The sequence below is a fragment of the Oncorhynchus keta genome, chromosome 10 (genome assembly GCF_023373465.1).
Source record: "Oncorhynchus keta strain PuntledgeMale-10-30-2019 chromosome 10, Oket_V2, whole genome shotgun sequence".
NCBI lineage: Eukaryota > Metazoa > Chordata > Actinopteri > Salmoniformes > Salmonidae > Oncorhynchus > Oncorhynchus keta.
The window spans coordinates 60,647,166-60,673,300 of record NC_068430.1 but is presented as its reverse complement, the minus strand read 5'-3'; the positions used below and the strand labels follow the sequence as shown (position 1 = coordinate 60,673,300).

Genomic DNA, 26,135 nt, shown 5'->3' with positions numbered 1-26,135 from the left:
TTTTTGGAAGAACTGAACATTTGCTATCTAACTGAGTCTCCTCATTGAAAACATCTGAAGTTCTTCAAAGGTAAATGATTTTATTTGAATGCTTTTCTTGTTTTTGTGAAAATGTTGCATGCTGAATGTAACGCTAAATGCTACGCTAGCTATCAATAATCTTAACCATAGCAATAATCTTGCTATGGTTGAAAAGCATATTTTGACAATCTGAGATGACAGTGTTGTTAACAAAAGGCTAAGCTTGAGAGCTAGCATATTTATTTAATTTCATTTGCGATTTTCATGAATAGTTAACGTTGCGTTATGGTAATGAGCTTTTGAGGCTGTATTCACGATCCCGGATCCGGGATGGCTAGAATCAAGAGGTTAAAAGTTACATTTGTGGAATTTCTTTCCTTCCTAATGTGTTTGAGCCTATCAGTTGTGTTGTGACAAGGTAGGGGTGGTATACAGAAGATAGCCCTATTTGGTAAAAGACCAAGTCCATATTATGGTAAGAACAGCTCAAATAAGCAAAGAGAAACGACAGTCCATCATTACTTTAAGACATGAAGGTCAGGTTATGTCGATATAGGACTTGTTTTACTGTGGATATAGATACTTTTGTACCTGTTTCCTCCAGCATCTTCACAGGGTCTTTTTCTGTTGTCCTGGGATTGATATGCACTTTTCGCACCAAAGTACGTTCATCTCTAGGACACAGAACACGTCTCCTTCCTGAGCAGTATGACGGCTGCGTATCCCCAAGAACAAAGTGGCCTCCATCATTCTCAAACGGAAGAAGTTTGGAACCACAAGAACCACTCTTCCTAGAGCTGGCTGCCCGGCCAAACTGAGCAATCGGGGGAGAAGGGCCTTGGTTAGGGAGGGGACCAAGAACCCGATGGTCACTCTGACAGAGCTCCAGAGTTCCTCTGTAGAGATGGAAGAACCTTCCAGAAGGACAACCATCTCTGCAGCACTCAGAAGCCACTCCTCAGTAAAAAGCACATTATAGCCCGCATGGAGTTTGCCAAAAGGCACCTAAAGGACTCTGACCATGAGAAATAAGATTCTTTGGTCTGATGAAACCAAGATGGAACACTTTGCCCTGAATGCCAAATGTCACGTCTGGATGAAACCGGGCACTGCTCATCACCTGACCAATACAATCTCATGCTGTGGGGATGTTTTTCAGTGGCAGGGACAATAGTCAGGATCGAGGGAAAGATGAACGGAGCAAAGTGCAGAGAGATCTTTAACATTTCTTATAACTGAATGATCCAGCTTAGTGTAGGTTGTCAAGACAGTCCCAAGCTGTTGCATTTAACAGGAGTCAACAGTATACTGTTGCATTATTATCCCAGGCAGCTTCCCATAATTCAGTTGTGTGGCTTGATCAGACAGGTCTATTTGGCCCGACACTCATCACTGCTGTGCTGGAAAAATGACAGACATTTTTAGCCCAGCCTTGTGCCTCTGAGCGTCACCCCATTGTGTATCTGACAGGCCCTCTCTCGTCCCCCTGAATGTTTACCTGTTGTGCTCGCTCGCCGCCTCTGCGAGGATCGATTGCGTCAACATGAACATCGCAACTTCAGTAATATAGTCATGTCATCCGCCTTCTAAAACGTCCTTTGCAAGGTTGCACAATATCCCCTATAACAATTATGATGACCCCTTGGTTATAATAAAGCCAGTGATTATGGTGTGCCACCTGAACGAATGAAAACGAGCACTATGTTTCACTTCCCTTGAAAATGGATGCCACCAGTGTCGCTAATGGTTGACAGGACCTCTATCAATTTCTCTGACCCTGCTGTGAAGGAGTGGGACACTGGAAGGGGAACAGGGTGACACATTGTCAGGCAAAGTGCTGACATGGGTGTGAATTGTGAGAGCCAATATTGATTGGCTAGCTGCGGGATCGAGACACAGAATGAGCGATGGCTGATTAGTTAGCAGTCAGTGGGAAGTGAGAGAGAGCGTGACACCATTTGTGTTTACAGACCATCTCCAAAAGACCATTATGACCAATGGAGGGATAATGTCCACGGAGACGATGATATGATAAATGTAACATGCCACTGTTGTTTTGTTACACACATCGCTGCATTTGCAAGGGCACAAAATGATGTTTCCGAGTTATGACTGTGAATATGGCGATATTATTGTGATAGATTTACAGACTGTCAAGAACGGTTCCTTTGGGTCCCTAGTGCTCTGTTCTTTCACAATTAATAATACACTTAACAGTCTTGTCACTGGAAAAATGCCAATAAACTCAAAACCATTATACTCACCAGCTCATCATTTCAAGGGTCCCTTGGAGCGTTTGCTAGAATCCTTTAGTTGACACATTTACAGTACGCCATATTTGCCAGTACATTGACCACACTCTTTCTTGGTCTTTTCCAGCACTCCTGTATGCCACCATCTTCGGTAACGTGACTACCATCTTCCAGCAGATGTACGCCAACACCAACCGCTACCACGAGATGCTCAACAGCGTCCGCGACTTCCTCAAGCTCTACCAGGTGCCCAAGGGCCTCAGCGAACGCGTCATGGACTACATTGTCTCCACGTGGTCCATGTCTAGAGGCATCGATACAGACAAGGTAACACAAACGTTGTACAAACCTTCCATACCATTTTGTTACCATCTCACAGTATGCATCTTTTATTTTATGGCGAAGTTGGTCTTTGGAAGCAAAAGTTATGCATCACCATGGATATTACTGGTATGTGTTGGTGGTATTATGTTATCGTTGTTATACCATTATTATACATTTATTATAATTATTATTATATTGATACAATTTATTAGGGATGAAATGATTTACCGATACTCATCGGCCCACGATTCAAATCTTTAAGATATGACTGCATCAGTCCTCTGACCCCATACCGATCCAAATGTAACGTGCATTAGTCAGAAAATCAATTCAAATGTTACGAACCGCCGATTCACTAACATTTTTTTCTCATATTACTTTCTTTTTACTTTCCAAAACGTCCTCATATTTTGTGACAACTGATGTGTCCACTCCTTCTGTGTCAACATAAAAGCATGTAACTGTTGACAGTCATTGATCTACAAGTCATTTAGCATGCCGAACAACCCCAGGGGATATCAGTAGCGAAGTCCAACTGCACACTGTGCCCAGCTTCGTGCGCTGACCAAAGCGAGTAGAAGGCCTGTTCCTGATCTTGCACATCTGTGTTCGAATGCTAAAATGGCTTGCGTGAAATTAGGGTTTATTAGTTGAGTGACAATGTAATTTGCTAGGTTATTGTGATCAATGCACTGTTGAAAATTGTGTTTTATCCAGAATAAAAGTAAGCTACCAGAAACATAACTCTCATTTAGATATACAGTGCCTTGCAAAAGTATTCATCCCGCACTTGCCGTTTTTCCTATTTTGTTGCATTACAAACTGTAATTTGGATTTGGATTTCATGTAATGGACATACACAAAATAGTCCAAATTGGTGAAGTGAAATGAAAAAAAAAACTTTCCACAAATTCTAAAAGATTTAAAACGGAAAGGTGCTGTATTCACCCCTTTGCTATGAAGCCCGTATTAAAGATCTGGTGCAACCAATTACCTTCAGAAGTCGCATAATTAGTTAAATAAAGTCCACCTGTGAGCAATCTAAGTGTCACATGATCTGTCACATGATCGCAGTATATATACATCAGTTTTGAAAGGCCCCAGAGTCTGCAACAACACTAAGCAAGAGGAACCACCAAGCAAGCGGCACCATGAAGACCAAGGAGCTCTCCAAACAGGTCAGGGACAAAATTGTGGAGAAGTACAGATCAGGGTTGGGTTATAAAAGAAATCGGAAACTTTAAACATCCCACGGAGCACCATTAAATCTATTACAAAAAAATGGAAAGACTATGGCACCACAACAAACCTGCCAAGAGAGGGCCGCCCACCAAGGAGCTGCAAAGCTCCACAGTGGAGATTGGAGTATCTGTCCATAGGACCACTTTAAGCCGTAGACTCCACAGAGCTGGGATTTACAGAAGAGCGTCCAGAAAAAAATCCATTGCTTAAAGAAAAAAATAAGCAAACACTTTTGGTGATCGCCAAAAGTCATATGGGAGGTGCTCTGGTCAGATGAGACTAAAAATACGATTTTTGACCATAAAGGAAAATTATATGTCTGGCGCAAATCCAACACTTCACATCCCCCTGAGAACACCATCCCCACAGTGAAGCATGGCGGTGGCAGCAACATGTTGTGGGGATATTTTTCATTGGCAGGGACTAGGAAACGGGTCAGAATTGAAGGAATGATGGATGGCGCTATATACAGGGAAATTCTTGAGGGAAACCTGTTTCAGCCTTCCAGAGATTTGAGACTGGGACGGAGGTTCACCTTCCAGCAGGACAATGACCCTAAGCATACCGCTAAAGCAACACTTGAGTGGTTTAAGGGGAAACATTTAAATGTCTTGGAATGGCCGAGTCAAATCCCAGACCTCAATCCAATTGAGAATCTGTGGTATGACTTAAAGATTGCTGTACACCAGCGGAACCCATCCAACTTGAAGGAGCTGGAGCAGTTTTGTCTTGAAGAATGGGCAAATATCCCAGTGGCTAGATGTGCCAAGTTTATGGAGACAAACGGACTTGCAGCTGTAATTGCTGCAAAAATAATTGACTTTGGGGTGGGTGAATGGTTATGCACACTCAAGTTTTCAATTTTTTTTTGGCTTATTTCTTGTTTGTTTCACAAAAAAATATATTTTGCATCTTCAAAGTGGTAGGCATGTTGTCTAAATCAATGATACAACCCCCCAAAAAATACATTTTAATTACAGGTTGTAAGGCAACAAAATAGGAAAAATGCCAAGGGGGGTGAATACTTTCGCAAGCCACTGTACCTGCTGAGCGTGGTTTACAATAGATTTGATTTAGATTGTTCAGCAATAGTTTTGCTACACAAAACCCATCAGCAATAGTGTGGTTAGTTTTACTTTAAACAATCAGTGTACATGGTCATTTTTAGACATACAGGTCAAAGTTCATAATTTCATAACAAGGAATCACTTTTGGGAGGTGCACTAAGCATGGCTAAAGTGGGAGGAGAAAATAAACTCATTACACATCCAAACGGTCAAACCATTCGATTTTGAGATGGTATGATCCAAAATTGTGCTAAATATTTACTGGCTATGTCATAGCTAATTTGTAAATGATAAATGTTGATACATTTAAATTACTAGCTCAAACACTTAATCTGCAAAAATGACAAGTTAATTAGTGGGTGGTAATCTGATAGAGTGGTAGAGGGCAAGTCTCCTTTATGGCTCAGATTAGGTGCCTACACAGTATGCACCAGGGCTGCCCAACCCTCTTCCTGGAGATCTACTGTCCTGTAGGTTTTCAGTCCAACCCTAATTTAGAATATCTGATTCAGATAGTCAAGGTCTTGTTGAGCAGCTAATTAGTAGAATCAGGTGTGTTAAATTAGGGTTGGACTGTAAACCCACAGGACGGTAGATCTCCAGGAAGAGGGTTGGGCAGCCCTGGTATACACCATAGCATAATTTCCACATGCACATGTACACATCAACTCAGACAGATCCAGCTCAGAGAGGCCCAGCTCAAGAGCTCCATCAGCAGCAGATTTGAATTTAGAATGGAAAATGAATGTGTTTATGCAACAACTATTAGTGCATCGAATCATATCGCATTGATTCATTCTCAAATTCAACCGAATCACACCAAATTGTTTCAAACTAAAACTTAGTGTTCCTGTATCGTATCGGAGCCCATGCATCAAGATACGCGTCGATTCGTCTTGAAAGGGAATGATGCACATCCCTACAATTTATTTTTATTATTGTATTATGTCAAAAGGGAATAGATTCATACTGAACTACAAATACAATCTGATGTTCTGTCAACTACTGTCATATTTCAACATTACCGGTCCTAATTGTCTTCTGGCTCATCCTAAATTAGAATTATTCCTGACCTGGTCCTGCAAATGCCTGTTGGGTATGACCTCTTAACATTTGACACAATAAGAGGTTCAGAGGTAATCATGTGCAATTGGCCCCCTATTCCCAGAACAGGGAGAGACATTTGCAAAGATTCACTCTTTTGAAGTTGATGTTAAAGGGATCATTCTTTTTGGGGGGAGGTTTTGGCTTATTTAAGACTTGTTAAACACCCACACCAGTAGTAATCCACTTTTTTGAGCTGAAATACTATGGCCAGAGCTTACCCATTATGTTGCACAACGATTTAAGTCAATAAGTCATCATTTTTGTCAAGGTATGATATCTTTGGGCTTGAAGTGACAAATTCGATTGCCCATCTGTGTGAATGCGGAACTTATAGTTACAGCTGAAGTCGGAGGTTTACATACACCTTAGCCAAATACATTTCAACTCAGTTTTTCACAATTCCTGACATTTAATCCTAGTAAAAAATCTGTTTTAGGTCAGTTAGGATCACCACTTTATTTTAAGAATGTGAAGTGTCAGAATAATAGTAGAGAGAATGATTTATTTCAGCTTTTATTTATTTCATCACATTCCCAGTGGGTCAGAAGTTGACATACATTCAATTAGTATTTGGTAGCATTGCCTTTAAATTGTTTAACTTGGGTCAAACATTTTGTGTAGCCTTCCACAAGTTTCCCACAATAAGTTGGGTGAATTTTATCCCATTCCTCCTGACAGAGCTGGTGTGACTGAATCAGGTTTGTAGGCCTCCTTGCTCGCACACGCTTTTTCAGTTCTGCCCACAAATGTTTTATGGGGTTAAGGTCAGGGCTTTGTGATGGCCTCTACAATTCCTTGATGTTGTTGTCCTTAAGTCATTTTGCCAGAACTTTGTAAGTATGCTTGGGGTCATTGTCCATTTGGAAGACCCATTTGCGACCAAACTTTAGCTTCCTGACTGATGTCTTGAGATGTTGCTTCAATATATCCACCACATTTTCTTTCCTCATGATGCCATCTATTTTGTGAAGTGCACCAGTCCCTGCTGCAGCAAAGCACCCCACAACATGGTGCTGCCACCGCCGTGCTTCACGGTTGGGATGGTGTTCTTTGGCTTGCAAGCATCCCCCTTTTTCCTCCAAACATAGCGATGGTCATTATGGCCAAACAGTTCTATTTTTGTTTCATCAAACCAGAGGACATTTCTCCAAAAAGTACGATCTTTGCACCCATGTGTAGTTGTAAACCATAGTCTAGCTTTTCTATGGCGGTTTTGGAGCAGTGGCTTCTTCCTTGCTGAGCAGCCTTTCAGGTTATGTCGATATAGGATTTGTTTTACTGTGGATATAGATACGTTTGTACCTGTTTCCTCCAGCATCTTCACAAGTTCCTTTACTGTTGTTCTGGGATTGATTTGCACTTTTCGCACCAAAGTACGTTCATCTCTAGGAGACAGAATGCATCTCCTGCCTGAGTGGTATGACGGCTATGTGGTCCCATGGTGTTTATACAAGCTGTTTAAAAGCACAGTCAACTTAGTGTAAACATCTGACCCACTGGAATTGTGATACAGTGAATTATAAGTGAAATAATCTGTCTGTAAACAATTGTTGGAAAAATTACTTGTGTCGTGCACAAAGTAGATGTCCTAACTGACTTGCCAAAACTATAATTTATTAACAAGAAATTTGTGGAGTGGTTGAAAAACGAGTTTTAATGACTCCAACCTAAGTGTATGTAAACTTGTGACTTCAACTGTACATGTCATTGCGGCGTGCATGATCATGAGCAGTCATTGTAGGCTATAATTTCACTTCCCCTGTGAGCACAGGTTGACTTGGCTTTGCTGTACCGCAGGCAAAGCCTGCGAGAAACCTTCCTGCCAAAGATTGCACCATGTCCATTACAATGTATAAAAACGCATATCAGCTATCTTTCAATAGTTAACCATATTACTGGGGCTTCATCTTATCATTTCATCTATTTATAAGGTGGATTTGCGGCTGCAATTTATGAACGATGCCATAACTTTGTAGATAACAATATATGGCGAAGTCAAAGATAGGGCAGTGGTTTCCATCTGTGGCAAACTTTTCCATAAATCAATGCTTATGACAAATCCAGCTCCAGAACCAGCCATAGTGCCAGCTGGCTAATCTTTTGAATATGATGTTGTAAAAAAATGCAATAAAATAAAATGCAACACCATAACATTAGCTAGTTAGACAAGGTTAGCAAGATAGCTAGATAAGGTTAGCATGCTAACTAGCTACACTGACAGCTATCAGTGCCCTATTTGTTGATGTTTACCAACTCCATGAGAAAATACCACAACTAATTTGTGACCTTTGTCTTGCGCAGGTGTTGCAGATCTGCCCCAAGGACATGCGGGCAGACATTTGCGTCCATCTTAACAGAAAGGTGTTCAAGGAGCACCCAGCCTTCCGACTCGCGAGCGACGGGTGCCTACGGGCTCTGGCCATGGAGTTCCAGACCATCCACAGTGCCCCCGGAGACCTCATCTACCACGCGGGCGAAAGCGTAGACAGCCTCTGCTTTGTGGTGTCCGGGTCCTTGGAGGTCATCCAGGACGATGAGGTTGTGGCCATATTAGGTGAGGGTTTATTTATTCTTAATTTGTAAACCATTTGTAAACCAGGAAGTGCCATTGAGGCTAGAAGACAAGAGGGAGACATGGCCGAGAGGCCATCTTTGGTACCTGTATGTATAGTCAAAATCTGACACTCGAAAACAATTGCATACTAAAATGGTGTGTTTTCATGTCCATATTACTCTTAGTGACCTTTAAATGCATAGAGCATTGATGGACCTGGATTATTGCTCATTTGGTGAAATTGAGGTCAGAGTAAAGTGGATTGTGCTGAAAAACATTTCTTTCCTGTTTGTGTACACCTGGCTGTAAGGTATTGCACCACATTAGTATTCAAGACGACACTAGAGACTCTGATTGCTGAGATCCACTCCTTGATGTGGGTTCACGTCTGCTGCTTTAAAGTGTAAACCAGCCTCATAATAGCAAATTACATCTGTGCTTCTTTTTATGAAAAGTGAATAAAAGCGTTCCTATTCTGTTCAATCTCTTCAGGAAGTATGCTCAAGGGCCTACATTGAGCAAACTCTATTTTTATGCATTAAGTCGTTTTTTTGACAAGAGCCGTGACAATATCTATGCAACCCCTTAGGGCGATTCTCGTGAGGCCGTTACTATGTGGAAACGAATGTTGTGAAAATTAGCAGTGTCCAAGCAAACAGTAGTAGTCCTACCTGTAATAAACAAAATCAGCTTTGTGTGATTCTCGGGAGGTGACGTACAGATGTAGGATCTTAATTTGAGCCAGTTTGCTACAGCAGGAAAACAATCCTGCAGCAACAGGAAATGTGAATTATTATGTAGAATATGATGGATTTTTTTTCTTCTGAAAATTGAGCCTGAAATTTCAATGTGAAAATGACAAACTTCAGAAGCCTTTTTTTAAACCTCATATGCTACAAGTTAAAAATATCCGCATTGCAGGAAAATTCTCCTGCAACAGGGTGGTCAAACAGGGCGGTGGGTATCCTAGTGGTTTGAGCGTTGACCAGTAACGGAAAGTTAAATAAAACTGTTGATGTGCCTTTGAGCAATGCACCAGAGGCACCGTACTACTACGTCTGACCCTGTAAAAACAACAGATTTCACTGCACCTATCCGGTATACAATATGTAACAATAAAACAAATAATAATCATTAAGATCCTACATCTGTTAGGTTTAACCACATAAGAAGTCAAATGAAGACAAAAGGACACTTTCTGAAATGACTGGGACCTAATGTGAAGAGAACTTGGTCACACTTTCATTTAAAAGGCACTGTAGGTATACAGCAGGGTTCTCCAACCTTTTCTAGCATGAGAACGACTTTAAAAAAAAAATTACATCAAAAATTAAAATGAAAAAACAACATTGCAATTTTGCGCCACCACAATATTTTTCCTTACAATATTAAATCGGACAAAAATGGATTACATAATATTTGTATTTTTTTATTTTACCTTTATTTAACTAGCAAGTCAGTTAAGAACAAATTCTTATTTTCAATGACGGCCTAGGAACAGTGGGTTAACTGCCTGTTCAGGGGCAGAACGACAGATTTGTACCATGTCAGCTCGGGGGTTTGAACTTGCAACCTTCCGGTTACTAGTCCAACGCTCTAACCACTAGGCTACCTAGCTATATTATCCATATTTTCTCATCTCATTTTAAAAGGATTTTTTTCACAATTTTCAAAATTGTTTAAACATGTTCAAAATGAGTCCTTCCAATCAGGTGCGCTCCAGTAATCCTTGTCATGCACGCTCATCATGCATTTCCATGGCTTGACATAAGGTAATTGACCACCAGAGCCATAAAGATATTTTTGACCACTGTTTTTAACTGATACATCAAGTCAATTGATTAAGGCATAATTCTAATGTCATATATAATTATATGGTCACTTGTTTATACTGTACTTTGCTAACACTATTAAAGCAATATGAACTAGAGGAGACCATGGCATGTGCTCATCAGTTTATATTGTGTTACTTTCGTCCCACCCGTCTCTCCTGTAACTTCTCCCGGGCTAAAGTGCAAGTCTAGCTAGCATGATACTTGAAACCTATGCTGTCATTTAGTCACTAGATGGGTTAATAAAATGAAATATGTTTTGATACTTTAAACACGTCCGGGTCCGTTTTTCTTCTTTATTGCCATGTTATAACCAGCAGCACACAGCAATGCTGACCATATTTAGCTTTTATGAGAGAGAGATTTGCATTCAGAAATGCAAGCTGCCTCACTTTCGAGGGGCTGATGCAGTTTCATCTCTCAGTAATTATTTGTCCCGTTTTCAAGAAGACCCCCTCAGAGGGAACGGATGTGGCCACTATGCAGAGTCTCCCTGTCATGACTTTGGTAAGCCGTAGGTAGACAGAGGCCTTGTTCTTCCACCAGGAGCTCCTCCAAATAGGATCGGACCTCCATTATGGCATCTGCTGAGGGATTCCTTCGTGCTGCATCCACAGTTGCTCGCTCGTCAAACAGCATCCAAACAGGAGACGTTTGTGGCACTACTGCTGGTGCTTCTGCTCCATCTGATCCCTCTTCTTCCTGTTGCCCTGGTACCTGAGCCAGCTGACTGCTGGGGCTGTCCCTCCCTTTTGATGGGGTTATTCTTTGAAGTGCCTCATCAATTGCTCTGGCATCAATCGCTCTGGCATCAATTGCTCTGGCACACTACTGTGTAAGTGTAGCTATTTCTGATAGCACGTGATTATATTCCATTCTGTGGAACTTCCTGTCCATTGATGAACATAGGGTGTCCATCAACTCTGTCACATGTCCTGTGGTTACGTTTGCTTCTCTCTGGTGGCTGGCTGTGATTCGCTGCAGACCCTTACACAGTAGTGTCATTTTTGAGGCTGTCACATAGCTGAAAAGAGAGAACAGTAACTTATTAGTTCAGGTTCATGTTTTGTCTACTGATACTACATTTTCATCTACTGCTCATATACATATATAATACTGGATTAAATAATGATGTAGCAATAACTGCTTAGTGTACCTCTCTCCACTGAACTCCACAGTGACCTGCTCAAAGGGTTCCAGGACTCTGCACACCTCCTCCACCACCTTCCATTCCTCTTGTGTCAGAGCATCAACAGGTGCATTGACATTGGCCAGGGTAGAGATGATGGCATTCTTTGAGTCAAGAAACTGCTTCAACATATAAAATGTTGAATTCCACCTTGTAGTGCAATCTTGTTTAGGCCTCAGCTCAGGCAACACCATCTGGCGTTGTGTAGACTTTCGTTTTTCAGCACCTACTGTGCTCCTGTGGAAGTATTCCACAGCTGCTTTCACTTTGTCCACAGTGGGCTTCATCACCTTCAGAGCATCTCTTACAATCAGGTTGATTGTGTGGGCAAGACATGGATGATGGGTCCATTTAAAAATGTTCATGGCATTGGTTATGTTAGCTGCATTGTCGCTAACACAACAGACCACTTTTTCGTCTACTTGCCATTCTCTGGCCACTCTCAACTGTTCCTCTGCCAGGTTCTCTGAGGTGTGTCTGTCGCTGAACTCAAAGCAGTCCAGAAGACAGCTAGACATAAAAAACAAAATCTTCAATGAAGTGGCATGTAACTGACATGTAAGAAGTGTTTACCCTTGATGTCCAGCAGTGGTAAGGCAAACTGCAGTAGCTTTTTGGACTCCTTCCCGCACTGAAGCCTGTGTGCTCTCGTACAGTTTAGGAATAAGTGATTTTGAAAGGGTGTTCCTGCTTGGAATTGTGTACATTGGATTTAGACTGTTGCTATAATTTTTAAAACCTCTGTCCTCTGGCAATCATTTTAGCCAATGCCATATCAATTTGGCCTTGTTTTGCTACAGACATAGACTTCGGCATAAACTGGTCCAAATCAAATCAAATGTATTTATATAGCCCTTCGTACATCAGCTGATATCTCAAAGTGCTGTACAGAAACCCAGCCTAAAACCCCAAACAGTAAGCAATGCAGGTGTAGAAGCACGGTGGTTAGGAAAAACTCCCTAGAAAGACCAAAACCTAGGAAGAAACCTAGAGAGGAACAAGGCTATGTGGGGTGGCCAGTCCTCTTCTGGCTGTGCCGGGTGGAGATTATAACAGAACATGGCCACTACAGCTAGCTTCACAGTTTGGTGCACAGTTCGCATATGCCGGTGTAGGTTGTGCGTAGAACCGACTTTATATGAGATTTTGTTTTGGCAAATTCTACACTGTGCTCTAACATTGTCTACATTATTAGAATGCATCCAAATGCTACTGTGCTTCTGACTAATTTTCCAGCTGTTGTTTTCACAGCTGTCCTTCCTCTCTCTCCTTGGCTGCTAAGTGTGTGACTGTGAGTGAGTTGGCTCGGCCCTCCCTCACGCATCTTTGGTTCATTGGTTGACACTGCGTGTCTGATTGACAGGAACAACAGGTGAGGCTGTTAGTCTGAGCAGACAGTCAGAACGAATGTGTGCGCTTGAGCATTTAGGCCAAAATTATTCTTTAAATCTTTTTTTGAATTAGATCATTATTTTCATTTAAATCTTTTGATTATTCACATCTTAATAAAAAAAATATATATATATAAATAGATTTTGCTCTTCTGACATGCGAGCCGGCTCCCAACGTTCACCTACAAGAGCCGGCTCTTAGAGCCGACTCGTTCGCGAACGACCCATCACTACTATAGAGTGATAGACAAATGTGCGCATTAAACAGACAGACGGGTAAAATCGCTGGAAATTAATTGGAGATATTGTGTTACGTTTGGCCTTTTAAGCTTGTATTGGGTAACCAGGGGTGGGATAATGTCAATGTGGCTTTGATTGGATAGTAACTGGGGGCTTTATGTTTATAATAGGTTGCGATGGAACTTATTGCACTCACAGGCAGCTTTGCACTCATTTTCACTTTGCTTTCAATTTAGCTACTTGGGTCATCCCAGACTGGCTGCATAGGTTTTGTTCTATCCCAACACTACCGCACCAAATCCCAACCACAAGGGTTTGATGACTAGTTGATTAGGTAAATCAGGTATTATAGTTTTGGGCTAGGAAAAAATAGTTTCAGTTTAGGGAAGTCCCGGACCAGATTTGAAACCCCTGCTAAATTACAATTGAGTCAAAGTTGTTCATTTGTTCACCCACTATATAGGAACAAACATGCCATATTTGTGTCAACCTGTAGTGGTTGATATTATTTTCAAATGCTTGTGTGATATAAGCATTTAAAAATATATTTAAATTGCTTTAGAACCCTTTTCTTGGTTCCTTCAGACAAAGTGGTGGAGGAGTCAGACCTCTGACAGATGCTGGTCCGATGATGGTCTGATAACTCATCCTCACAGAGATTAGCTGTGTCACTGTGACAGAAAAACGCTGGTAGGAAGTGGGATGATGAATTTACAATACTCTAGGGCTGCTCTCTGCATCCTTTCAGTGATTGTTTTTTCCTCCAAATCGTCAAGCTAGAAGACTGGTTATCACGATGGAGCTCGTATTTACGCCAGGGATAAATATTTGGATTGCTCTCTCCCTCCAGCTGGGACTTAACCTTTAAGAAATGGGCAGGAGAATATCGCGCACTAAGAGGGTCTTCATTAGACTTTTTCACTAGACTTTTTGCAGAAATACACTCAGCTACACATATACCGGAATGTAAACTTGCGAGCTTGTCACGTTTCGACTGCTACCTCCGGAGGTAGCACATGACACTCTCCCAACAGTTGCCCACCTCTAAGCACTGTAATGTAAACATAATTGTCTCGTTGAGCCAACACTTACGTAAAATTGTAATAGCAATGTTTTTGAAACGGCTGAAATGTACATACATTTTCCTTCTTTTTTTACACTTCTTTTATCTATTAAAAAAAAAAATGAAATTGAAATTGTAACAGCCATAGCTTTAAATCCTAACAGTGTTTTGTTTTTTGCTTGACTGCACCGAGGTCCAGGCAAGAAGTAACTCCCCAGAGAATTATCATTTTCAGTTGCAATTTGCTTTTACCTCATATAGGTGGTGGGCTGTTGCAAGCTATGATTTAGTTTTCGAAATGTTCGAAAGTCTGTCGGGGGAGGAGCTGGTTTTTACATATTGTGTATATTAATTTCTGTTGGTTGTTAATGTAAATTCTTGCACATTTAAAAAACATTTTTATGTTCGCTAGCTGAATAGGCAAACTTTGCGAGTACTAAACTGTAAACGAATGAAAACGTGTGTACTCTCTCTGCTGATCATGTCAGCCAATCACGTTGTCCCTAGTAAACGGCTGGTGAATCCTCGAGAGAGATCGCTGTCCGACAAACTGCTATTAGGTAAAGTGTTTTTTGTAATCTAACTATTTAGTTATAGAAACACGATACAATCAATGCAAGCTGTAAAATGACTCCCAATTTAGAACACAGCAACATCGGTAATGTAGCTAGCTTGATAGTTAGCTAGCTAGTTACAACAAGTAATATTGCTACCTAGCAGAAGCAGATAGCTTAGCAGATAGCTTTATCACTAGCAAGCAAGTCATTCTGAGATGAGCAGCATTTGAACTATCAGTTTATTTCAAGTAATAATTTAAGACTACACAAATCTATAGGACTAGCAGTGTAAATCTAATACCGTCATCAAGGCAGGATCCACTAATTTAATTCATACTGATGAATAAGAAATAACACATATGTCAATAGTTGGAGTATGATGAATTCAGAGCACCCTGCCCCAGTCAGGATGGGGCAGGAACTACATTCATTTACTGTGATTTGTTTTATTCATTCTTGTCTCTCACTTTTGTCTCACATGATTTATTCAGCTCTCCTGTTTCCTGCTCTAAGAGATCAACCACATGCCATTCATCAAGCATGGGCTGATTCACTCACCTATGAGGAGAACTATCCTACTGCAGTTTGAACTAGACTTGCTGTCACTATTTAGAAGTTGAGACTGCATATGCATTTGCCTGTTGTCTTTACTTCGTGGGTTTTGTCTTACACAGTGTAGTGCATTTCAGAGTTAAAGAACACCAACTACAGATACACGTGCTTGTTTGAGCATCTCAGTTTAGATTCAGTTTAACAGGTGACAAATGGATTAATATTGTAACATGCAGTGGGGAGAATTATATTGCCCCAGTCAGGAGCCCAGGCTTTCCCCATAGATGGTAGAGTTCTCGTCTCTGGACCATACAAGCTTTAGAGTGCATTCTGCTAAGGCACTTGTCTCACTCTACATCTGTCAGCTACAGTTGAAGTTGGAAGTTTACATACATTTAGGTTGGAGTCGTTAACACTAGTTTTTCAGCCACTCCACAAATTTCTTGTTAACAAACTATAGTTATGGCAAGTTGGTTAGGACATCTACTTTGTGCATTAGAAGCTAATGATAGGCTAAGTGACATAATTTGAGTCAATTGGAGGTGTACCTGTGGATGTATTTCAAGGCCTGCCTTCAAACTCAGTGACCCTTTGCTTGACATCATGTGAAAATCAGCCAAGACTTCAGAAAAAAATTGTAGACCTCCACAAGTCTGGTTTATCCATGGGAGCAATTTCCAAACGCCTGAAGGTACCACGTTCATCTGTACAAACAATAGTACGCATGTATAAACACCATGGGAACACGCAGCCGTAATACCACTCAGGAAGGAGATGTGTTCTGTCTCCTAGAGATGAACGAACGTTGGTGCGAAAAGTGCAAATCAATCCTGGAACAACAGCAAAGGACCTTGTGAAGATGCTGGAGGAAACAGGTACAAAGTATCTATATCCACAGTAAAACGAGGCCTATATCGACATAACCTGAAAGGCCGCTCAGCAAGGAAGAAGCCACTGCTCCAAAACCCCCATAAAAAAAAGCCAGACTACGGTTTGCAACTGGACATGGGGACAAAGATCGTACTTTTGGGACAAATGTCCTCTGGTCTGATGAAACAAAAATAGAACTGTTTGGCCATAATGACCATCGTTATGCTTGGAGGAAGAAAAGGGGGAGGCTTGCAAGCCAAATAACACCATCCCAACCATGAAGCACGGGGGTGGCAGCATCATGTTGTGAGGGTGTTTTGCTGCAGGAGGGACTGGTGCACTTCACAAAATAGATGGCATCATGAGGAAGTCAATTATGTGGATATATTGAAGCAACATCTCAAGACATCAGTCAGGAAGTTAAAGCTTGGTCACAAATGGTTCTTCCAAATGGACAATGACCCCAAGCATACTTACAAAGTTGTGGCAAGGACAACAACGTCAAGGTATTGGAGAGGCCATCACAAAGCCCTGACCTCAATCCTATAGATGTGTGTTGGCAGAACTGAAAAAAGCGTGTGCGAGTAATGAGGCCTACAAACTTGACTCAGTTATTCCAGCTCTGTCAGGAGGAATGGGCCAAAATTCACCCAACTTATTGTGGGAAGCTTGTGGAAGGCTGCCCGAAACGTTTGACCCAAGTTTGAAAAAATTAAAGGCAATGCTACCAAATACTAATTGAGTGTAGGTACACTTCTGACCCACTGGGAATGTGATGAAAGAAATACAAGCGGAATAATTCATTATCTCTACTATTATTCTGACATCTCCATCAGAGGTCCAGGCGTTTGGCATAGATGGTAAAGCTTTACTTTTTGGACTGCAACATTGTAAGATTGTTACCTCCACGGCACTTGATGTACATTCATTGGTATGTTACACTATATTCGAATACTTCAAATACTGCCTGAGACACCTTTTTCTATTTGTCTCCGTACAATAAACGTTCACATAACATTTTAGTGTTTGAAACAAACATTAATTTCATATAAGCCTACAGGCTCTTTATAAGGTGGTGTAGGGCTTCATTGTAAATCAGAATTTGTTCTCAACTGACTTGCCTAGTTAAATAAAGTTAAATAAAAAACATTTTAAAAAGATTATTCCAATGCATCCAACATTATACATGCCCACCATGGTATTAGGCAGCTGCTATTTGAGAACTCGTCTGGTTTAAGGAATCTTATTGCAGAGCACATTGTACAACTGTTTTTAGAGAAGATTGCATTGCAAGGTATGCTATATGTGTTTGGCCAATATGCATATGCAGCTGTCCTTTTTTAAAATCTCCATTCGAGCATACATGACACACACACACATATTTCTATCTACATGCTTTTGTTTTGGTTTCTTTAAGCCTGCAGCTAGTTATATGAAATTAGACATATAATCAGGCCAAAACTTGGTTCAAAAATTGGATTCACTGACAGAGAGCTATTGAAACACAAATTGGCATTTACAGTATCTGGCTAGGCTAGTCAAACTGTAACATTGGCTAGCTTTCAATAAATTGGCTAAATGGTCAACGGAGTTACATCTTCATAAGATCAGGACAAATCGGATTGCATTTAGCATATTTCAAGTGCACTTAAATAGATATTTATCTTATTTCAGTTTTTGGGAGCTATGTTCCTCTTCGTCAGACAGAAGCTCGTGTTTTCACCAGAGGCTGTGTTTACATCGTAGATAGATGCAGGCCATTGGCTGCCGACATCACAAGGGGTATGTACGGGAGTTCTGATTTGGTTCCATGTTTAGCATTTCGGCAAATTTGCCTGAGCAGACAGAATGGTGAAAAATGATTCTTATGAGAAAATATGCAAGAATTGAAGGTGCCAACAAATGTTATAGTCATCATAAAAAAATGTTTTACGGTCATATACAAAACAGTGGATCATCCCTCAACGGGGATTGATCAAGTTCAGGTTTTTCGGGTTCAGCCAAACACGTAATATAATGACAACCATGATATTGGTCAAATTAAGCCTGGTTTGTTCTAAGGTATTTTTAATATGGTAGCTAGTGTAAGCCTAAGAGCGCCTATCTAGCTATGGTTCAGCTAAACGTCAGCATTCCGCTAAAGCCAGCATGTTTGTAAGACTGCATAAATTATTTTGTTTACTTCGCTAATGTTTTGTAGCTGTGCAGCCCATATTATTATATGAATGATACTGTATGATAATGTTACTTTACCTTTATATTCGTATGGGAGGGATAAACGTTCATTATTTATATGCTAACGTTACTTGATCATGAAGCATGTTAATGTTAGTTAGTAGGAGTTCGCTTTGTATTGCTAGCTAATTTAATGTGTACGGATGAGAAAATAAATCATTGCTTGTGGATTGTAGCATTATTCAATAATAGTTTAGTTTGTTTTAGAAGAAAAGTTGTTCTGCTTGTAAAATAGTTTGTGCGTACTGGCAAGTGGCTACTGTGATATTTACGGTATATTTGAGCTGTCGACCAAGAATGTTGCATTGTCAACCACAACGAAAGGTAAAGCAAGGATGTAATGTGAATTGAAAAGTAGATATACGAACCCAATGGGAAGAGGATATTAACATATCAAATCAAATGTTATTTGTCACCTACACATGGTTAGCAGATGTTATTGCGAGCGTAGCGAAATGCTTGTGCTTCTAGTTCCGACAATGCAGTAATAATAACCAACGAGTAATCTAACCTAACAATTTCACAACAACTACCTTATACACACAAGTGTAAATGGTGAAGAATATGTACATAAAGATATATATATGAATGAGTGATGGTACAGTACGGCATAGTCAAGATGCAGTAGATGGTATCGAGTAAAGCACTTCTCTCAAAGCACTTCATGATGACGGAAGTGAGTGCTTCAGGGCGGTAGTCGTGGGGAGCACACAATACAAATAGTCCGGGTATCCATTTGATTACCTGTTCAGGAGTCTTATGGCTTGGGGGTAAAAACTGTTGAGAAGCCTTTTTGTCCTAGACTTACCGGTACTCCGATACCGCTTGCCATGCGGTAGTAGACAGAACCGTCTATGACTGGGGTGGCTGGGGTCTTTGGCAATTTTTAGGGCCTTCCTCTGACACTGCCTGGTGTAGAGGTCCTGGATGGCAGGCAGCTTAGTTGCAGTGATGTACTGGGCCGTACACACTACCCTCTGTAGTGCCTTGCGGTCAGAGGCCGAGCAATTGCCGTACCAGGCAGTGATGCAACCATATCTCGATGTTGCAGCTGTAGAACCTTTTGAGGATTTCAGGACCAATGCCAAATCTTTTTAGTTTCCTGAGAGGGAATATGCTTTGTTGTGCCCTCTTCACGACTGCCTTGGTGTGTTTGGACCATTCTAGTTTGTTGTTGATGTGGACACCAAGGAACTTGAAGCTCTCAACCTGCTCCACTACAGCCCCGTCGATGAGCATGGGAGGGTGCTCGAGCCTCCTTTTCCTGTAGTCCACAATCATCTCCTTAGTCTTGGTTACGTTGAGGGATAGGTTGTTATTCTGGCACCACCCGGCCAGGTCTCTGACCTCCTCCAAATAGGCTGTCTCGTCGTTGTCAGTGATCAGGCCTACCACTGTTGTGTCGTCTGCAAACTTAATGATGGTGTTGGAATCGTGCCTGGCCATGCAGTCGTGGGTGAACAGGGAGTACAGGAGGGGACTGAGCACGCAACCCTGAGAGCTCCAGTGTTGAGGATCAGCGAGGAAGATTAGTTGCTACCTACTCTCACCACCTGGGGGCGGACCGTCAGGAAGTCCAGGATCCAGTTGCAGAGGGAGATGTTTAGTCCCAGGATCCTTAGCTTAGTGATGAGCTTTGAGGGTACTATGGTGTTGAACGCTGAGCTGTAGTCAATGAATAGCATTCTCACATAAGTGTTCCTTTTGTCCAGGTGGGAAAGGGCAGTGTGGAGTGCAATAGAGATTGCATCATCTGTGGATCTGTTTGGGCGGTATGCAAATTGGAGTGGGTCTAGGGTTTCTGGGATAATGGTGTTGATGTGAGCCATTACCATCAGCCAATCAGAATGAGTTCTCCCCCACAAAAGGGTGTATTACAGACAGAAATACTCCTCCGTTTCACCAGCTATCCGAGTGGCTGGTCTCAGACGATCCCGCAGGTGAAAAGGTTGGATGTGGAGGTCCTAGGCTGGTGTGGTTATACGTGGCCTGTAGTTGTGTGGCTGGTTGAATGTACTGCTAAATTCTCAAACAATGTTGGAGGTGGCTTATGGTAGAGAAATGAACATTTAATTATCTTGCAACAGCTCTGGTGGACATTCCTGCAGTCAGCATGCAAATTGCACGCTCCCTCAACTTGAGACATTTGTGACATTGTGTTGTGGTGACAGAACTGCACATTTTAGAGTGGCCTTTTATTGTCCAACACAAGCTGCACCTGTCAGGTGGATGGACTATCTTGGCAAAGGATAAATTCTCACTAACCGGTATATAAACAAATGTGTGCACAACATTTGAGAGAAATAAGCTTTTTGTGTGTATGGAACATTTCTGGGATCTTTTATCTCAGCTTATGAAACATGGGACCAACACTTTACATGTTGCGTTTATATTTTTGTTCAATATATTCCCCCCCCCCTAGTCTATTTTATTCACAAAGGTATATTTACCCAGTCACTCAAAGCTGCACTGTAACTCCCAAATCTCCCATAAGCTGTCTGATGCATTTCATCAATCCAATTTGGACACTGGAAAGGGACAGATTTACATTTTCATGTGTGAAAACCAAAAGGTCTGCATATGTGTTAATAACCATGGCTTATGGACTCTTGGCTAATACTTTTTTCGATCTATTTCCAGAAAAGTAGAAGCTCGGTGAAGTGAGGGATGCAACTTTTCATTAGTAAGAGCTGGAATATGTTGTTTTACAATTCAGTACAGCGTCTGTTTTTCTTGTAGGCGACAAGGCTTCTACAATTGGTATCGCAAATGCACTGTGTATCATTTTACCCCGTTGGTCTCAAACTAGATATTTTTTAAATACCAGTTACGTAACGCACTCTTTTTCAAATGGTCTTTTTTTTGTGTGTGTTCACATTGTACAGGCAGTTTGCATTGAAGAACATTTCAGGATAGAGGTATGACCTTGGGCTTTTGACTTTGTATTACCATGAAAGCCTGCAAGATGAGCTTCATGGCAGTTAGATTCATATCATTGTGGATGGGGTTTCCCTTGTTATCATTCACCTCACTACTTCTCTCTCCCCTTTCTATCCCCCGTCTTGTATCTTCACAGGAAAGGGAGACGTGTTTGGGGACATCTTCTGGAAGGAGGTGACCCTAGCCCAGGCTTGCGCCAACGTCCGGGCCTTGACTTACTGCGACCTCCACGTCATCAAGCGTGAAGCTCTGCAGAAAGTTCTGGAGTTCTACACAGCCTTCTCTAACCACTTCTCCCGCAACCTGCTGCTCACCTATAACCTCAGAAAGAGGGTAAGCTGCCCGGGAACATTGCTCTCTCTCTGTGTCTCAATAGACTCCAATAGCTTATTGATTGTCAAAAAAGATTGGATAGACTCCTAAGTTATTTATTTTTCACCTATCCAGTCCTTTCCGAACAGTGGTCTGGAGGGAAACGAGAGCTATTTAAGAATATTGGGACAGAGATCTCTCTGTGTTCTGCAGTTAATAAAAGGAAAGGTGATGGCATCTCCCTCAATGAATAGTGCTCTTATTTATAAAAATTAAAAAAAGCTGACACGTCAACCTCAATTGATCTTTCTCAACGATTTCTTTTTGGGTGGGTGTGGCACCTTATCTTTATGGGAACTGCTTAAAAGATAGACTCAGCAATATTTCATCATCAAACAGAGTGGGGCAACTTTTGGCTTGACATCAACAGCAGCATAAATGAAATGACTTCTGCCTTACAGGCATAAACAACAACAATCTGCCAAAACTGATGTCATTGCTGGGTCTACCTTCATCATGCCGAGTCAGTTGTACTTGGTGTCTCACACTTAATTTGTGACGCTGGCCTTGCTGTTTCACCATAGTTACATCTCGTTCCCAGACACATCCAGCCAATGTTCGCAGTATCTGGGGACGAGGTTACACCATAATTGATTATTTTTTTTAAATTTTACCTTTATTGAACCAGGCAAGTCAGTTAAGAACATATTCTTATTTTCAATGACGGCCTGGGAACAGTGGGTTAACTGCCTGTTCAGGGGCAGAACGACAGATTTGTACCTTGTCAGCTCGGGGGTTTGAACTCGCAGCCTTCCGGTTACTAGTCCAACGCTCTACTAGGCTACGCTGCCGCCCCGATTCTCTGTGGAACGTGTCTTTAAAGAATTTTCTTGGACCAAGAGGAAGTGAGATGGTGGCCAGTTCCAGGTCTTTGTATTGCATAGTACAATATTTCCTTCCAGGGACAAGTAATTTCACAAAGTGACATTTGACAAATGTTGAATAATTACTTAATAATGGATTCACCTTGTTCTCCATTTTTTATCAAAATGTCCTCGTCTCGCTTTTGTTTGTCTGTAATTGAACCTGTTTACTGACTTGTTCCTTACCTGTAAAAAAGATAAGGCCTCTAAACAAAGTATCAACTACACTATGCTCTCTCAGCCTTTGTCAAAATATTATAGAACCCATGTCGCTTGTGTTAAAGACAACCTATGGATTGCTCCAATAGGGTTAGCTCACTTAGGGGGACTTGTAAGGTGGGCTCATTAGCGAGGATCGTTACAATATGGCAATCATCATGGCGTTTGAATAGTATAGTAGAAATGCATAATTTGACAGATTATTATTAATGGTGCAGATTCATTCATTATTTTTTAATGTTGCATTTTTTAACAAATGGCCCGCTATGTCTTATTGATCTGAATATCAGTGCAATAAGCTTATAGACTTTAACCATGGTAGCAATGAGAGCGTTTCTTCATTGACTCTTTACACCCACTCAACCTCAATACAGACAACAAATTGATAACTTGTAAACCAAGAACATCACAGAAAACCCACAGCATTTTCTATTTAAAAAAAATCCAAGTACTGAAATTGATTCAACTTCGATGAAGAAAACACAGCATATTCACGAGGAGGACATAGCTTATTAATCAGAAGGGGCTGTTGCTTCATCAAGATGCAATCCTCTGTCCTTGTCAATCATCATCCAATTCAAACTTGAGTATAGAGGCAATAGAGGTCATGTTGACTATTACGATGGCTCACTTTTACCGCATATCCTATTATGGTTTGTCACGATCTGCACCCTTAGCCGTGGTGCATGTGGTTTCTCGCTGTCATCAAGGTTATTGCTTTGTTTAGTCTAGAAAAGCTTTCAGGTGCATAAGCCTCTTTAGGCAGCCACTGATCCACCATACTTTTCAGGTTAGGTAACCAGAGGGATTGATTTGGCAAATGCTAGAACCTGCTGTTAGGTATGATACAGGGCAGTGATCATTAGGCACCAAATTGAAGAACTACCTGGACCTGTCCAATTAGAAACGCTCATTGTTGTTTTTTTTATCGTGTGCCCTAATGAACACGACCCGGGGTCCGCCATAGGGTCATGAGGCCCATTTCTGTAGGTTCTGCCCATGGAAATCAGTAACACACCAGTTGATGGGCCAATTCTGGAGGCCCATCATGATAGCTTTCGATGTCTGTCGACAAGCGCCATTTTTCATAGACCTTTTGCATTAACTCGAGCTGATTAGGCATTTAGACAGTGAATGTCGAAAAGGTCAAATATAGAGTATAATAAGTCATATTGATTTCAGAAATAAATTGATTGCATAATTGACACAGTAGATAGGTTTCCATCCAATTGGCGACAGATTTTCATGTGAATATTAAAAAATATGCATAAAGAAAATATGCAAATTTTCCCACCTGTGGCGTTTCCACCAAAATGACTTGTTGCAGATATATATCTGTGTGTGTGATGACGTAGTGCACACAAAATGTACTCTTCACTTAAGTAATGAATAAAAATATGTCTTATGTATCTATCGCATTTAAGTCATAGTGGGAGGACCACACACCATGTCATCGCGACTCCAAGTTTACTTTGATATGGTTATTATATTAATATTTGCTCATAAAAGCATTTCCACAGCCATTTCTCGCATCATTAATTTTACTAACACACAAAGATCCAACCATGTCAAACAAACAAATTATCTGTTGCAATTTATAAAATTGTACCGAAACTTCCATCACAGCTCTCGTGTTTTTTTTTTATTTTTAATTTTTACACGGTATGACTTTACTTGCATAAAAAAACGTGGTTGGAAACGTGGTTTATGTTTAATGAATGAACCATACACTCTAGAGAGACTAGACCAGATTCACCAACAAGAATTGAAATAGCTTCCTGTTTGTGTAATTTATTTTCGTTGGGTGGTTTACTCAGATCGGTTGTGAAAAGGGAATAGTTAGGAACATACCCATTGTGGATATTATATTATATATATATTATTATTATATTATTATTATTATATTATTATTATTATTATTATTATTATATTATTATTATATATTATTATCTATCTTTACAAAATGAAATGAGCTCTTAGCAGAGCTACTGAGATATGCAATCTGGATTTATTTTGAAAACTTAAATTCATGCAAGTTTATCAACCAAATTAAATGACACATGATCAAAAGTCTCCAAGGCTGTCGATTACTAGTTTAAAAAAAGTAAATGGCAATGCAACGATTGACATTGCAGCATCATCTGAGGTGAGAGAAGTGAAAATGCATCGTATATATAAATATGCCACTCAGCAAATGCTTTTATCCAAAGAGACATGCAGTACAGCGAGTGCGTACATTTTCTACATTTGACGAGAGAGCTGGTTTCAACTTGTTGTCTTAAAGTGCCTGCAAGATGGATGTCAATTATGTATGAATCTTTAATATCACCTTCATTTAACTGTTACATCATATTAATTAAATAGTTATGGATGACTCATCCAACCCCACTCCTCGCCCCTGTAGCGTTTCACAGTTCTATCAACTTACTTGGTAAAATGTTTACAATTCATAAATGCTTTATCTAGATAGTCGGGGCCCCGTTCCAAGTATGGACAAGCATGCATTACTTTCAACGTCAATCATTCATTGATGTGAATGGGAGACTTGCAGGAAAATGTTTGTCAAACCCACAGATCTAAAGTTAGAAATACTTCCCCTTAGTGATGCTAATTGTTTCCAAATCTCATTGCACAAACAAAAGGCCCTTGAGATTTGCATAAAGTAAAAAAAAAACATGACATTTCAGAAGGGGAAGTAACCTAGGTGGGGGGGGGAGACTTCTTCAGGGCAATGGTCAGATCCTCTTCTGCTTTACCATGAAACAGATTAGTATTTTTTTTTCTCTGTACCAGAATTCAGAAGGTCAAAGTTAGAAACAGGAAGTTTGAAAGACCTCCTGTATTCCAGTTGAGTGCAGCAGCAAGGGGCTTTGCACCAAAAATTATTCATAGATTAACACACTGCTCTGGGAATATATTGTTACAGCAGAGAGATGAGTCACTAGTTCGATCAAAGTCCATGTGCCAAGAATTTCAATTCGTAGTCAGTCATTCAATCAATTCATTTTCATGTGTATATCACTTTTTACAAATGAAGTGGTCGGGGAAAAAACCATGGGCCTCAAATCCACAAAGAGCAGAAGCCGACTGGAGTAAAGAAAAACCTTGAGAAGAACTAGACCCTAGATAGGGAACCCATACTTCTCTGACTGGCTGATCAGATAGTTCAGGGTTCATAATATTGACCACCAATGCCAGACAGTTGTCCTTTAAAAAGCAAAGTCAAAGCAGAGACTGGCAATGTT

At 40.8% G+C, this 26,135-nt stretch overlaps 2 protein-coding genes across 2 annotated transcripts in view; one reads left to right on the top strand and one right to left on the bottom strand.

Annotated features, from left to right (window-relative positions):
• kcnh1b (potassium voltage-gated channel, subfamily H (eag-related), member 1b) overlaps positions 1-26,135 on the top strand; it is a 62,308-nt gene that overhangs the window by 20,956 nt on the left and 15,217 nt on the right. Inside the window, exons 9-11 of the mRNA XM_035778886.2 lie at positions 2,401-2,600; positions 8,315-8,567; positions 21,573-21,769. Coding sequence (XP_035634779.1) covers positions 2,401-2,600; positions 8,315-8,567; positions 21,573-21,769 — 650 coding nt within the window. The remainder of the gene's footprint in view (positions 1-2,400; positions 2,601-8,314; positions 8,568-21,572; positions 21,770-26,135) is intronic.
• LOC127932274 (zinc finger BED domain-containing protein 4-like) lies at positions 10,020-13,759 on the bottom strand. The gene is made up of 2 exons (XM_052527426.1): positions 11,556-13,759; positions 10,020-11,423 (listed from the first exon to the last, which is right to left on the bottom strand). Exons 1-2 carry the CDS (start codon positions 12,104-12,106, stop codon positions 11,228-11,230), a joined length of 747 nt encoding a protein of 248 aa, XP_052383386.1. The 5' UTR covers positions 12,107-13,759; the 3' UTR covers positions 10,020-11,227.

Coding starts and splice junctions, on each gene's coding strand:
- LOC127932274 (XM_052527426.1), bottom strand. CDS start 12,106: ATGTCTAGCTGTCTTCTGGACTGCTTTGAGTTCAGCGACAGACACACC. Junction 11,424..11,555: donor GTGGAGTTCAGTGGAGAGAG/GTACACTAAGCA, acceptor CTCTCTTTTCAG/CTATGTGACAGCCTCAAAAA.